Source organism: Nicotiana attenuata, unplaced genomic scaffold (genome assembly GCF_001879085.1).
Source record: "Nicotiana attenuata strain UT unplaced genomic scaffold, NIATTr2, whole genome shotgun sequence".
In the NCBI taxonomy this organism is placed as follows: Eukaryota; Viridiplantae; Streptophyta; class Magnoliopsida; order Solanales; family Solanaceae; genus Nicotiana; species Nicotiana attenuata.
In genome coordinates, this window is record NW_017670279.1 from 1,119,005 (window position 1) to 1,133,856 (window position 14,852).

Here is a 14,852-nt window from a genome sequence, read left to right on the forward strand (position 1 = left end):
TTTTTTCAAAATATTTCTGATGTACATATTTTCCGGAGCATCTTCTGAAAAATGGAATGAATCCATACCTCTTCATTTTTTGGAAAGAATAAGAAGCAACAGATAGAAATGTTAAACCACTACAACTGACAATGGCACCACTCATTCAATCTTTGGTACATTTCATCTCAAGAAAAGCAAAGACTTTGTAGTAGATACTCCGAGGTATCCCAAGGATTAAAAAAAGAAAAAGAAAAAAGAAAACCAGCAACAGAAAAAAAATAACTCATCAGTCTGAATCAGAATCTGGATTGATTGACGATCTCACTGTCCTATTTCTTTCACCATATGAATCATCATCTTCTTCTTCCTTGTTCTCTTTGATGATTCCTGCACCAAAGATGGTTTAGTGACTGCATTAAGCTATGGATAGGAATCATCAACTAAAAAACATTACCTTTCTTTAACAGAAGACCCTCCAGAGTCCGTGTGCTGAAATCATCTTTTCCTCCCAAGTCTTGAAAACCAACCAGCCTATCTGAAGCTACTCCATTCCTGAAAAGCAAAATTCTTTTAGGTGTAGAACAAAAGGAAATGACAACTGTACCCCTTCCCTTTATCCACTGTTTTGATGAGGCCACAAGTTTGTAACTTTAAACTATGTTTGTGAAGATCACGATAGCTCCCTCATCTAATTTACAATAAAATAGGGCAGCTCCCTTGCCTAATCAAATCCAAGACCTGAAACAATTAAGACAGTTAAGCCCGCTACTCAAATGTTAACTGCTAGCCAGCCTGCCCTAAACAGTTAATTCCACATGACAGACCGATATTTTACTTCCCTCGGTGCATTCGGCCTGTTTTGACAGATCATTTGATCTACATTTTGAAACCAATAAGCTAGGAGAATCCAGGTGCATTCTTCTTGCTTGAAGGAAAGTGCTATTATTAAGTTCTTAATTTTGCCTTGAAAACAACCGTAGAACCACCCAAACATGGATAAATATATGAGAAAGAATAAAGCATTGCAAATCAGAGTACCCTAAAGGCTAAATAGGCCAGGAGGCACTAACCTGAAGAAGATGACACATGGTAGAGTTTTAATTCCCAGCTTTGTAACGAAAAAAGGAGCATTCTGCATTAAGTTATATGAGACAAAATGAGAAATAGCACGAAAATGAGATCCAATGAACAGTCGTCAAAAGGTTATAGAGCCAGTCTTTCTTTCCTTACTTCACTGAGAATTGAAATTTCTTTTCTCGGTTTTACTTGTGTTATCTTCCACGCATAGGTGGGCGCAGATACTTCACAAAATTTCAGGACTGTTCCTACTGTACATAATCTGAGGAAGAATACAAAAACTCAAGATATATAAACCTCAGCATCCAACTTTAGGAACTTTGTATCGACGTGTCTTGGTGCAAGAGACTTCAAATGCTTATCCATGATCCTGAAAGAGCAATGAATTCCATTATGTTTGTGTATGCCTGCATGTGGATATATACAAAGCTAGATTCCTACTCTTTTTCCCTTTCACAAGTATGTATAGCTAGATTATTCTAATCTGAGCATCGATGCATTGAAGTAGGAAGAGAAGCAAGAGAATTGTCACAATCTGGCTAATAAAATTTTGGATGACCAGTTAACCTTGTTAAAGCTGTCAAAGCTGTCACAAACGGAACCTTCAAGATACAAATTTAGGCAACACTTTTATAAATGTCAAGCTTGTTGCATCAGATTACAGACTAAAGTTCTTGCACTACTGACTTTAAAAAAAAAACACGAACTACAAATCTACAGTATGAGATATACCAGAATTGTTCTAACTTCGGAAATTACTCCCCACCATCCTCTCTATCTCAAACACAGATAGCAGCACAGAATAACAGAAACAGGTATCCAGATTGCAGAAAGAACCCTCCTCTTATGTCTTTTTCTTTTATGTGGGGAGGGCAGTAAATTGTGAAACATGAATTAAGTCCTTACTTGCAGCGATAGAACTCCCGATGGTAGAAGTGACAAATCACTTTCTCACTACCAGTAACTTCACCCAAAAAATCTCCTTCACTAATCTCTCTATATTCTCCATGCCCTTGCCTTTTTAAAGCTTGTCGCTTCTCTGCTTCTTTCTGTAGAAGAGAGTCCAGACAAAACAATTGTTTAACGATCAGGCACTCCAGATATAACTAACTGTGTTGACCTGCAGGCAAGACAAAACAACAGACCTTGAGAGCCGCAATCCTATCTGCGTGCAATTTTTCCAGCTCAGGGTCCTGTTAAAAGCACAATGAGCAAATAAACAAGACATACAAATTATATTATGTGCCTAGAAGGAGAAACAGTGATGGATACGCAAACTTACATCCATCAGTTCATCAAGATCTATGTCTTGATTAACAGAAGATGATGCTTGTGCCTTCTCTTGAGCCAGCACTTCCTAAAGGGTGAAGTTGGATTCAAATGATCAGTAGTTAATACCTGCTAACTAAAACTGCTGGATGTTGAGGTATATTACAATGATCTAACTAAAAATCTCAAATATTAAGTTCATCCAAAGGAACAGCAAGTAACATCAAAGGTCAAACTCCCTTGAAATGTTGAAAACCCCCGTAACTGACCGGTCTTTTCTTAAGCTACTGGAGTATATCTAAATTTTCATCCAACATTACTCATCATATCTACATGATTCACAAACCATCTTAGCTTCTTAACAAAATAGTGGTCTTAAATGGTTAGTAATTGGAGTATAGATATTGAAATAAACAGATAAACATAGTAAATAATTCTCAGTATTTCCCATAGAAGGACATCTTTATCCTGAGAGCGGAGGCAGCATTAATCTAGCCACACAATAGAGACACAGCCTGTAGCTCTTAGTTGCTTGGCTACTGATGTAAATACTGTTTTTGCGCTTTCGTCATTTTAATATAATTAATCCATTAGATAAGCTTGAGGGACCAGAAAAGTATACTTCGCATTAACATGCCACAATTACGAAGAGTTTCATACCAATCCTTACTAGTTGCAGGAAAAAGTATGTAAATTCTACTGATTTTGAAAAGACAGTAGATGAACCCTCTATAATTTTCTTTCTTGATAAATGTACCCTCTTTGATTAATTTGTTGAAAAGCAATTATCTAAGTCTCAAGGAGAAATGGTGCATGCAGATTGTGGCTTTGTGGTCATTAAAACTATTTAAAGCTCCATCACAAACATTTGGATAGAATTCTAGTATAGAATTTTAAGAATTCATTTTATCTATATACTGATATACATACAGTTACACCTGTCTTATATGAATACATAAAAATCCAAATTTTACAACAAGAAAAACTACGCCTCAATCCCAAACCAGTAGAGATTTGCTATATGAACCTTAATAACACTTCCGCTCAATTTGGACACAGATATCCAAACTTTACTTTATTTCTGCATATAAAAACGTAAACTTTACTCTAATCAAGTTCATTTAATTAACCAAATTAATAGAATAAGAGAGATTAAAATCAGATAAAGAAAAAAAAAAGAAGTATAAATACCTTCTGGTAATCACGAGCAGCAGCAGCCATTACATTTCCAAATGCTAAATTAGAGAGAGTTGATTTCACTGAATCCGGATCCATCTCCTCTCCTTTTTTTTCCACTTTTAGTAAGGTAATTTACTGTAACCTAAATCCAAAGAATACAATCGAAGAAGATAAAAATGCGAATTTAAACCAGAGAATCTGTGGATCGATATTTTCTGTAACTTGAAAAACCTGTGAAAACGCACAGATTTCAGATTTGTCTGCCAATTGGAAGTTGCTATAACCGAGTTTCGTTTAATACATCTTTTTGAAAAGAATTGATATTTGAAAAAAAGGAGAGAAATGACAAACGAGGTCAAGAAAAAGAATTAAAAAAGACAAAACGATGGCCCCTTAAATATATCTTTGGAGTTAGGTTCCAATGGCCCCTTAAATATATTGCTGACCAGTTTTGTCCATTAAATTTGTTAAAAATAAATATTTTTGGACTCCGTTAAATATTTAATAAATTGTAATTATACGGGTAAATTTTTTAATATAAACTCATATTTCTGTTAATTTTGTCTATTTTTGGAGTATGATGCAACTTTATAAGGTGCAATTTCAGTTATTTCTTTATCTATTTTAGAGTTTAATGCATTTATGGTATATTGGTATTACAGTTTTATGGTCTGCTAAAACGACCTTGTACCAACTTCTATGGCACCTAAATCACATTTCGCTAATTGAAAGGGGAAATCTTTTCATCTATCAGCTCCTCTTATAAATAGGTGTAATTTTATAGAGCGCCTAGGCACAATTTGTTCGCGTTGATCAATCAAGAGGGTTGTCGTCACTCCTTAAGGTTATCAATCTCATATTTATGTGAGATGTAATCATATAGTATATGCTTATTTCAAACAAAACCAAACTTCATAATAACTTATAATGAACTTCAATATATAAAAAAACAACGTAACTCAGATGAAACATAACATGTAATTTGTTCATATTTAAAATTATAGATAAATGCTAGTTTACAATGAAAAGGACAAGAAATTGGTAAAGCTCGTCTTTGTGAATATGAAAAGACAAAAAGAATGTTTTAGCAACTTGACTACGAAAGTGATCATACTTGTATTCAATATTGAAATGAAATGGATCCGAATAGAACACAATGAAAATAGATGATGCATGTAATTAATCTCATCCCAACTAGTTTAGAATTACATAATTGATTAATTGATGTGATGAAAATGATGCTTTGAACAATTGTAAACATTGAATTCATTAAAACGCTCAAATTTTCTCCTTGCAACTGCTTTAAACTATATCACTTCCACTGAATTCATCTTATTTTCAAAACTTTTAATCCGTTTTGTTTTAAAGAGTTCCAACTCATCACTTCCATCTTCTTTAGTTTCTTCATTCTTCATCCTCTTGCGTTTGAGAAATTTGACTAGTCTTTCTAAACAAATATTAGCATTGTCACACTTCATAAGTTCCTCAGCAACTTCTGCAGGGGTGACTTGTACACTCTCAATCAACTCTTGTACTTGTTTAAAATGCCAATTTTGATGATCATGCACCTTCAGATAATTTTTTGCCAAGACCGTGAATCCTTCAATAGTTAAATAATCCATGTGGATGTGCATGTCCATACGCCCCGGCCTTAACAGAGCTGGATCAATCTTGTCTTTATTGTTGGTGGTAAATATGATAACTCTCTCATCTCCACAGCTTGACCATAAGCCATCAATGAAGTTCAGTAGCCCAGCAAGTGTAAACTAGATGAAAAAATCAAAAGGAAAAAAAAGAGGAATTAGGGGAAAATCTCTAATTAGCTGACTTGGACAGAGACGAATCCAATATGGATTTAGAATGAGTGTCATCTTATTAAATATATATTTTTAAAAAAGATTTCGCATATGTATATATAACTTGAGGAGAAAACAATTGGTATAGTTGAACCCGCATAACTCATCAAAGATTCGTCTCTCCCTAGGCTATCCTCAGCGGCGCAGCCAAAATTTTAATAAGATCAATGAAAAAATGTCACACCAAAGATTTGAACGCATAACTAAAACAAATTTTAAACCTCCTTTGCTACTAAACTAGAAGTTACCTTTATAATAAAGGAATTCAACAATTTATGTATATACATAAAAAAAAATTGATTTTATACTATTTGCACAATATAATTTCGGACGAAAAGGATTTAGTTGAATTCTTCATTACATGTAGCTCTGCATCTTTGGCCTATATGAGTCAACCATAAGATGTTGGATAAGATTGAATTGTGACGTATGTCACGGATACGAGCCTTGTGTCATGTCTAGTATTTAAGTGAAAAAAGGGTAAAAGAGAGCTCTTATTATTCTTGAGTTTCAACGGATACGATTGGTAATAATGATTGGTCCTAGATGATTTTCTCGATCACCAAACAAAAAAAAATATTCCAAAAGTTTTTGCTCAAAACTTACACAAAAAGTGACCAAAGGTTCACGTGCCATTTTACTAGTTTGTTATTCATAATTGGAGAGAAATTAACTTTAACCATAAAGGGTGGGGGCAGATGCTTGAATTTAGGTGACAAAAGGAGAAACCTGTTGATCACGAGGTCGACGAGCATCAGCATGAATTGGTAAAGTTGCAGTGTTTCTTCTGTCTGGCAACTCCATGCTGCAATCAATATCTTCAATGACAAGTATGGATTTATTTGTGGTCCTCAACAACAATTTTTTCAAATCTGAGTCTCTCTTTACATTGGCCAACTCTAAATCAAAAATATCAAACTTTAAATAATTAGCCATTGCTGCAATCAAACTTGATTTTCCTGTCCCTGGAGGTCCATACAATAAGTACCCTCTTTTCCAAACTTTTCCTACTTTCTTGTAGAATTCTTTTCTTCTTAAAAACCTGTCAAGATCCTCAATTATAGCCTTCTTCAGCCCTGCATTATATACAAGTGACAAATTAATTTTAAGTTAAGTTTAAACGGTTGATCTATTTTATGGACTTACTCAATAGATTGAACTCGAAATGACTCATCAAACTATTAGGTCAAAACAGGTTAAAATAATGTAAAAACTCAAACACGTTTTGACTCAACATTGGACAGGTCATTTTTGACCCGTTCAAGTTTGATCCAACCCGCCTATTTTGTTACCTGCATCCATCGCGAGAGTATCGAAGGTGGAAGGGTGTTCAAAGTTGATGGAATCCCAAAATTGTGCTGATGAATAAGAAGAAGAACAACCTAAAGTATGTAACTTGACAACTTTCTTCTCAGCTTTAATGACATTGGCTTCTTTCAGTACAAATGGCACGTAACAATTCAACACTTTGTCCTTGTATTTCTTGTCAAAAGACAGCTCAAAATGTCGTTTCTCAGACACAAAAATATCATTCTCAAAATCCCCATGGCCTGGAAATGTTAAAGTCTTTTTGCACTCTTCTGAAACAAACCTCCAAATAACCTCTACTCCATCAAAAACATCAGTAGTTTTCCAACTCTTAGCAAAGTTAACACGTAATTTCTTCTCTTTGGACTGTTTGCTAAGTTTGAAAACGTCAATTTCAGGGCTAATCTTGTCGTACAAATAGATTTCTGCAGCTTCATAGATTTCATTGCTAGACATACCATCCCTTTCTTCAATGACTAGAGTAGTAGTGGATGAAAGAGGCTTAAAATAATGACGAATTCTTGAGAAAATGTAGTCTTGAACTTGATGAGGAAACACTTGATTTACCATTGTTTGAAATAGCATAATTGAAGCAGAAATTGAAGCGTAGGCTGAGAATATTGACAAAGGTGAAGGCAATCCTGAGTAGTTCATCATCTTTCTACGAGCTTCTTCTACGTGCCTAGGTTACTAAATTTCTACGATGAGAAACTTCCCTTTTTTCTACTATGAGTGGAAAACAATACCCCCTTCACCTTTTGAATGGCACCCACAAACCTTTGTACAATCCAATTTACCTCCTCAACTTAGAAATAGAGGCGGATTTAGAATTTTTAGCTAGTACGGTCAAACCTCTCTATAACATGCTCGTTTGTTCCGAATATTTTTTAATATTATAGTGAAGTGCTATTATATAGAAAATATATTATAACATAACATGAAAATTTGTTCGGGAAAAGCTTGGCTTTTTTAGTGACGTATTGTTATATAGGGATGTTGCTATAGAGAGGTCTGACTATATATGGGTGCACTATTAAAAAAAATAGAAAAGATGTATTAAGTGGGAAGTGACTCCTATTCCTCTTGGTAAATAACTCAACATTTCATCAAGTGCACCATTTAGCTTTCTTGGAGCATAGGTATCAACAATTAATATTATACCAAATTTAAAAAATATTTATATAAAATATCTAATTTTACAGAAAGACCATGAGTTCACGTGCCCCATAAGTTATGCCTATAAATCCGCCTCATACACTATCAATGCAATTTGAGTGATTATAATAAGTTGTATTATAAGTTCTCTTTTAGACTACGATATTAGACTTACTAAGAAAAATCACCTTTAATTTTGAACCAATTTAACATTATGATGTAAAGAATTAATGCGTTGTCATTGTCAGTTCATAAAACCTAAACTCATTTAAAAATAGTACGCGTGTAGAATTAAAATATCCCTGAGGGCCACTTTTTTTCTGGCACTTTGCACATTTATAAAGTACAACATCTTACTTAGATGCAGAAACTTAAATAACGCAATTTCAGGAACCAAAAAAGCCATACGATGTGCTGGTAAGTTCACCAACGTTGGATACATGAATCAAAGAGATTTATAGTGTCTGAGGGCGACACCTGTCCTATTACCTATGCGCAGTGCCTTTTCACTATTTTCTATAAAAAGGAAGTGGTCCAAAATCCAAATCGTTGTTTGAATATCCACCATACCACTAATAAAAGAAGAAATATGCTTTGGGTGAATCACGTCACGCACGACAATATATTCGTATTCCTCGCCATCCAATACTATAGTTATCTCATCAGACGACGATTTGATGAAACTCTTATTACTAATTTTGGTTATGGATTCACGTGAATATTAAAAAATTTCTTATTATCATATATATTAATTTAAGGTTACTATAGACGTTCCAAAATTTCAAATCCTGAACCAAACACTAAATTCAAGTTGAATACCACGTGTTTTGTATGTGCACTCCAAGGAATTTTAATGTTTAGATGATTTATCATAGTACCTTTATGACAAAAAAGGGGGAACTTTTTAAATTTCAACAAAAGTTCTTGTCCAAGAAAAATTGTTGAAAAAGGAACTTTGCCCCAATGATGTCAATCTACGAAGGCATCTATGGAAAGAACAGGGCTTGCACTTCACATTAAGATATCACTGCTTAATGCGGATTGGCGTGAGCCTTCAACAATGCCATTTGCTGAAGCAGATCTTGTTGGATCTCAATCTAGGTCACTTTTTTGTCGGTTTTATGGCCCATCATGAATAGGAGATCCGTAAATAAATACTCCATTCGTTTCAATTTAGATGAGGTAGTTTGACTCGGCACGGAGTTTAAGGAAAAAAAAGAAGACTTTTGAAACTTGTGGTCTTACAAGCTTAAAGGGTAAAAGGTCTGCGGGGTCATGCCATTTGTGTGGTTATAAAATCTTCTCATTAAGGGTAAAATAAAGAGTTTAAAGTTAAATTATTTCCAAATTTAGACCTGTGTCATTTATTTTGAAACAGACTTAAAAAGTACCTCATCTAATTTGAAACGAGAAAGTAACACATAACGTCAATAAATAATTTTGTGATACTCAGAAGGGTTGAGAAGTAAGAATGGGATAGGTATTTTGGTGGATCGGGAACTCAGGAGCAAGTTGTAGGTTAGGTGGGTGAATGATAGGCTGATGACTATCAAGTTAGTTATTGGAGATACTTCTAACGTAATTAGTGCTCACGCACCTCAAGCGGGTTTGGACAAGAAGGTCAAAAGGCATTTCTGGGATGATTTGGATGAGGTCGTGCGAAGTACTTTGCACGTCGAGAAGCTAGTCATAGGAGGAGATGTCAATAGCTATATCGGGTCGACCTCTAGAGGATATGATGATGTGCATGGCGATTTTCGTTTTGATGATAGAAACGAAGGAGGAACTTCGTTGTTGGATTTGGAGTGGCTAACTAGGTTGTTTAACGTTATTTTTAGTACGACGAAAATGCCTGAAGAATGGAGGTGGAGTATGATGATTCCGTTGTACAAGAACATAGATGATATTAAGAATCGTAGCAACTATAAAGGCATCAAGCTGCTAAGTCACACTATGAAGGTTCAAGAAAGGGTGGTAAAGTTACGGGTGAGGGGAAGCGTATCTATTTTGGAGAACCAATTCGGATTCATAATGGGGCAATCAATCACGAAAGCCATCCATCTTGTGAGGAGATTGGTGGAGCAGTATAGAGAGAGAGAAGGATTTGCATATGGTGTTCATTAATCTAGAAAAAGCATATGACAAAGTCCCAAGGGAACTTTTACGAAAATATTTGGAGACTAATGGTATACCTGTAGCCTACATTAGGGCGATTAAGAACACGTATGATGGAGCCAAGATCCGGATTAGGACAGTGGGAGGATATTTGGGACACTTTCCAGTCGTGATGGGGTTACACCGGGGATCAACTCTTAGCCCATTTTTATTTACCTTGGCGATGGATGTATTTACACGCTACATTCAAGGGGAGGTGCCATGGTACATGTTATTTGCAGGACATAGTAGGGGTTGACGAGGTGCAAGATGGAATAAACACTAGGCTAGAGGTTTGAAAGCATACCTTTGAGTCTAAAGGTTTCAAGTTGAGCGGGACTAAGACATAATACATGGAATGCAAGTCCATTGCGTTACGCAAGAGAATGACATGGAAGTGAGGCTAGATTCACAAGTCATCCCTAAGAGAGGCAGTTTCAAGTACCTTTGGTCAGTAATCCAAGGCAACAGAGATTGGCAATAATGTTACACATCGTATTAGAGCAGAGTGGATGAAATGGAGGCTAGCATCTGGTGTCTTGTATGATAAGAACGTGCCACCAAGAGTTAAAGATAAGTTCTACAAAGTAGCGGTAAGATCGACTATGTTGTACAGAGAGGGGTATTGGTTAGTCAAAAGTTCTCATGTCCAAAAGATAAAAGTAGTAGAAATGATAATGTTAAGATGGATATATGGGCATACTAGGAGAGCGGGGTATTTGCTAGTAAAAAATTCTCATGTCCAAAAGATAAAAGTAGTAGAGATGATAATGTCGAGATGGATATATGGGCATACCAAGAGAGACATGGTCATGAATAATGATATTTAGGACCAGGTAGGTATGGCATCCATCATAGACAAGATGCAGGAAACGAGGTTGAAATGGTTTGGGGCATGTGAAGAGGAGATGTCCAGATGCCTCAGTGAGGAAGTGTGATAGTTTGACAATGGTGGGCTTGAGGAGATGTAAAGGTCAGATGAATAAGTACTGGGGAGAGGTGGTTAGGCAGGACATGGCACATCCTCATCTTACCGAGGACATGACCCTTGATAGGTGGGTGTGGAGAGCGAGTATTAGAGTAGAAAGCTAGTAGGCAGTTGAATGTTTTTCCTTCATTCTAGTAGTAGTAGTAGTAGTATTCTAGTATTTCTATATTCTTAAAATCTATTACTACCTGATTTTGCTTGTATTTTGTATGTTCTACTATCTTGCTGTTGTTACTGCTTTCTTGAGCTTTACGCTACTGCATTTCTTCTCTATAGCGTTGTAATTTGCTTGCTTGTTTGGAGCCGATGGTCTATAGGAAACAGCCTATCTACCTGCACAAGATAGGAGTAAGGCTGCATACTCATTACCCTCCCTAGATTCCACTTGTGAGACTACACTGGATTTGTTGTTGTTATTATTGTCAATAAACAAAAACGTGAAAGTTCATTGTAGAATTATTTTTTCTACCCAGATTATAAATGGCTATAAAAGATCGTTTCCTCTTGGTACGAACATCACAAAGAAAGCAATATGCCAAAATTGAAACACTTAAAAGCTGACTTATATTTTGTACATCGATAGTGTTGTAAAGAATTCTTATACTCTTAAGTTAACTCTCCATATCGAATATAAAATAAAACTAAACTTCTTCCATTCCATTTTGTTTGACACAATTTTTAATTATTCTTTTCCAAAAGAATCTCACCTTCGTATATTTTTTTAATGATAAATTTTTATAATCACACAAATATTATGACAATACTTATAGGGGTATGTCTAGGTTGAGGGTTGTGGTTTTACGTGAACTAAGCTCCTACCTTAGACCATGTATAGTAATGTATATACCTCTTCAAGACTACTTAAATATACATCTTTACACTCGAGCTCAAAGAGTCATATTGTGCAATAATTTTTAGGTGCACCTCTACGGCTGGAGTTGACGTTTTAAATCTTACGTCTGTCATATCATTTTTACCTTTTTTTTTGTTTTTTTGTTTTTTGGAATCAAAACCCAGTGTAGCGAGAGCTTAGTGCACCGGACTACCCTTTTTATTTTGGAATCAAGACCGGGGTCTCAAATCCCATGTTGTCTTATTTTTTTTTAATTTCTTTTTCTAGAATTTGGCCTATCTATGAGAATTATGGGTGTATAAAGAAAACCGATAAACTGCACCAAACCGATAATCCAAGTCAAACCGAGAAAAAAAACCCGACTATGGTTTGGTTTGATTTGGTCTGGTGTTGCAAAAAAAGTAACCCGACCATAATTGGTTTGGTTTGGTTTTAACTAAAAAAAGTCAAACCGAAACCAAACCATCCCGACATTACATGTATACAAGTTTTAAAAATATTTTATACATAAAAATAATTATTGTAATATAATTTATAAATATAATTTAAACTCTTTAATAGTTCTCTCTTTTAATGTATTATTTCAAGCTTAGACTTAAAATATTTGAACGATCAAATATGTTTTATAGCCCATAAAAGTTAGTAACTCAAATAAAGCCCAAAGAATCAAATTAATACTAATGTTAACAAAAAAAAAATTAATTCAATACTAGAAATGACAATAATATTGAATATTTTTTTTAGTTCACATTGATTTAGATAGTGAAAATGCATAACTCACTTTTATTATTATTTAGTAATGTAATTAATACTTAGTACTTATTAGTCGTACTTATTTTAACATGACTTAGTACTTTTAGATTATGTTTATTTTTATTATGGCTTATTAATTAGCAATGTATCTTATGCGATTTGTTGAGTATTTTAGTATAATTATGACTCATCTCACCTTATTTTGTATAATTTTATTGGATAACATCTTATATAGTTTTATCCTACTAGGAACTAAGAAATATTAGAGCACAAATTATAAATCTTATGCTATGAAGATTTTGTCGGAAAAACCCCGAAAAATCCGAAAAAAACCCAAGAAAAACCGTGATTGAAAAACCCGATTTTTGTTGGTTTGGTTTGGTTTGTAAATTTAAAAATCCGAGACAATTGGTTTGGTTTGGTAATCGAAAAATCCGAACCAACCTGACCTATGTACATCCCTAATGAGAATCATAACCATGTTTGGCCTGCTTGCGTTTTAAAGGGGTGGCAAATGCGCGGGTTGGACTGAATTTGGGCGGATCAAGATAGGCTGAGTCAATAAATGGGTCATTTCCCAATCCATCCCAAAGTGTACTTGGGCTAAGATGGGCTGGGTCAAGAAGGGTTAAATAATGGGTCATAGTCCAACCCGCCCAACTTGGCCCATATTTTAGAACCATGTTCATCTTGCATAAACAAAGCCTCTTGCCTCTTATACACCTATGTATGTTCCTTGCTTTCTTAGCTTCTTCATAATTTATTCTTTATATGGACTGACAATGAATTGCTATATATCTAATTTTAAATTTTTAGCTAAGAAATACATATGGATTAATCTTACATACAGCTATTCATGAGCTTTTATAACTTTCTAAAACTAAATAAATATTTAGAAGTGTATAAGAAAGAAGAAAAAAAAGCAAAGAAAATAGCAGTTGAAAAGAAAGGCTTCAGAAAATCTCTAAAAGAATTTTTTTATGCAAGATAAATGTTTGGTTAGTTGATTTTTTCTTTTGGTCCGATAAACAATTCATTTAGAAAAGAGCCTTCCGACCACACAAAATTTTCAGAAAACTTTGTTGATTAAATATTTTAGAGAAAAATAACTCAGATAATATTATGTACAAACTTTAATTGATATCTATTTATGTAGTTATTATTTCTTCTTTACAATGTAACACAAGAAGCCTACTCCCCACTTAAGAAGTACTCCCTCCTTTTCAAAAAAAAATAATTATTTTCTTAAATAACAAATTAATATTTAAAATTTGTAAGTTGAAAAATATCTTTTATGTTATTTCTAAATAAATTTCACCACAACTCAATTACAAAATTATTCATCATTACATTAAAACTTAAATACCTTGATTCTTATTTTAAACTTACATACATAAACTAATGATGGGGCAACTAAGTAAATTTTCAGACAAACCTTCAGTTGGGTTGAGATCTCTTTGTTTTGGGTGAGTTTCATGTGTTGTATTTGGGCTACTTCATAGGTCAGAATGGGCTATAAAAAATAAATGGGTTAACTTGGGCTCAGCCCAAATAGACCCCTGAACTAAAATGTTTGTAGTCCAGCCCATTAATCTTTGGTTTGGTTGGGCGGATTTGGGCTCAAATGCAACCCCTAATTTTAATTAAGTACTTTTTATTTTTATTTTTGTATAGTTTATTCTTTCAAAATTTGAAATTTTCAAATTTTGACACATTAAAAACTCTTTATTACTTCTGTCACCATAAACTTTACATTGTCAAATCAAATATCTATATTAAAAATAATATATAAAAAAAAGAGAGGATATAGTATATAGTTAACATGTTTAACTATCAGTCTATCACAATGATACGGAATATAGATATGATACTAAAATTGTAAAAAAGAAAAATTAATTAGAACTACAATTTCAAAAGTGCAACATGTTTATAGTAAGAACCTAAAGATTTGATCCAAATATGTATCTTAGATCCATTTTTTCGTAATAGGTCCTTCATCTTCCTCTCTGCATGTTTAAGACCACAAGTTTCAAATAAAGACGGATTTAGAATTTTTCTAAGATGGGTGCACCACTAAAGAAAGGGAAAAAAAGAAAGTATTAAGTGAGAATTGATTCTTACTAGACGAATAACTCAGCATTCAACAGAGTGCACCATTTAGCCTCTTTGGAGCATGGGTGCCAACAGATAATATTAGATCAATTCTAGAAAATATGTACATAAAATATCTGGTTTGGCGGAAAAACCATGGGTTCACGTGCCTCATATATAAGCTTAT

At 34.2% G+C, this 14,852-nt stretch overlaps 2 protein-coding genes across 3 annotated transcripts; both read right to left on the reverse strand.

Annotated features, from left to right (window-relative positions):
• Positions 1–101: 101 nt before the first annotated feature.
• On the reverse strand, positions 102–3,886 carry LOC109237174 (thioredoxin domain-containing protein PLP3B-like). Of its 2 annotated transcripts, none has more exons than XM_019403441.1 (9): positions 3,753–3,886; positions 3,520–3,649; positions 2,342–2,416; positions 2,205–2,252; positions 1,966–2,108; positions 1,357–1,429; positions 1,053–1,114; positions 437–534; positions 102–369 (listed from the first exon to the last, which is right to left on the reverse strand). In XM_019403441.1, the coding sequence occupies exons 2-9, from the start codon at positions 3,601–3,603 to the stop codon at positions 269–271; spliced, it is 684 nt and encodes a 227-aa protein (XP_019258986.1). In that variant the 5' UTR covers positions 3,604–3,649; positions 3,753–3,886; the 3' UTR covers positions 102–268. The 2 variants fall into 2 exon arrangements, with proteins under 2 accessions (XP_019258986.1, XP_019258985.1); XM_019403440.1 differs by having other exon boundaries at positions 3,739–3,886.
• Positions 3,887–4,599: 713 nt separating this feature from the next.
• Positions 4,600–7,464, reverse strand: LOC109237176 (AAA-ATPase At3g50940-like). The gene is made up of 3 exons (XM_019403443.1): positions 6,656–7,464; positions 6,093–6,439; positions 4,600–5,273 (listed from the first exon to the last, which is right to left on the reverse strand). The coding sequence occupies exons 1-3, from the start codon at positions 7,326–7,328 to the stop codon at positions 4,815–4,817; spliced, it is 1,479 nt and encodes a 492-aa protein (XP_019258988.1). The 5' UTR covers positions 7,329–7,464; the 3' UTR covers positions 4,600–4,814.
• Positions 7,465–14,852: the final 7,388 nt, after the last annotated feature.

What these genes read in the sequence shown, in the direction of transcription:
- LOC109237176 (XM_019403443.1), bottom strand. Translation starts at nt 7,328, where the DNA reads ATGATGAACTACTCAGGATTGCCTTCACCTTTGTCAATATTCTCAGCC. An exon ending in TACTCTCGCGATGGATGCAG is followed by an intron (nt 6,440 to 6,655) that starts GTAACAAAATAG and finishes TATATAATGCAG; the next exon opens with GGCTGAAGAAGGCTATAATT. An exon ending in GTCGACCTCGTGATCAACAG is followed by an intron (nt 5,274 to 6,092) that starts GTTTCTCCTTTT and finishes TTTTTCATCTAG; the next exon opens with TTTACACTTGCTGGGCTACT.
- LOC109237174 (XM_019403441.1), bottom strand. Translation starts at nt 3,603, where the DNA reads ATGGATCCGGATTCAGTGAAATCAACTCTCTCTAATTTAGCATTTGGA. An exon ending in CTGCTCGTGATTACCAGAAG is followed by an intron (nt 2,417 to 3,519) that starts GTATTTATACTT and finishes TTCACCCTTTAG; the next exon opens with GAAGTGCTGGCTCAAGAGAA. An exon ending in TCCTAAAGTTGGATGCTGAG is followed by an intron (nt 1,115 to 1,356) that starts GTTTATATATCT and finishes AACTTAATGCAG; the next exon opens with AATGCTCCTTTTTTCGTTAC.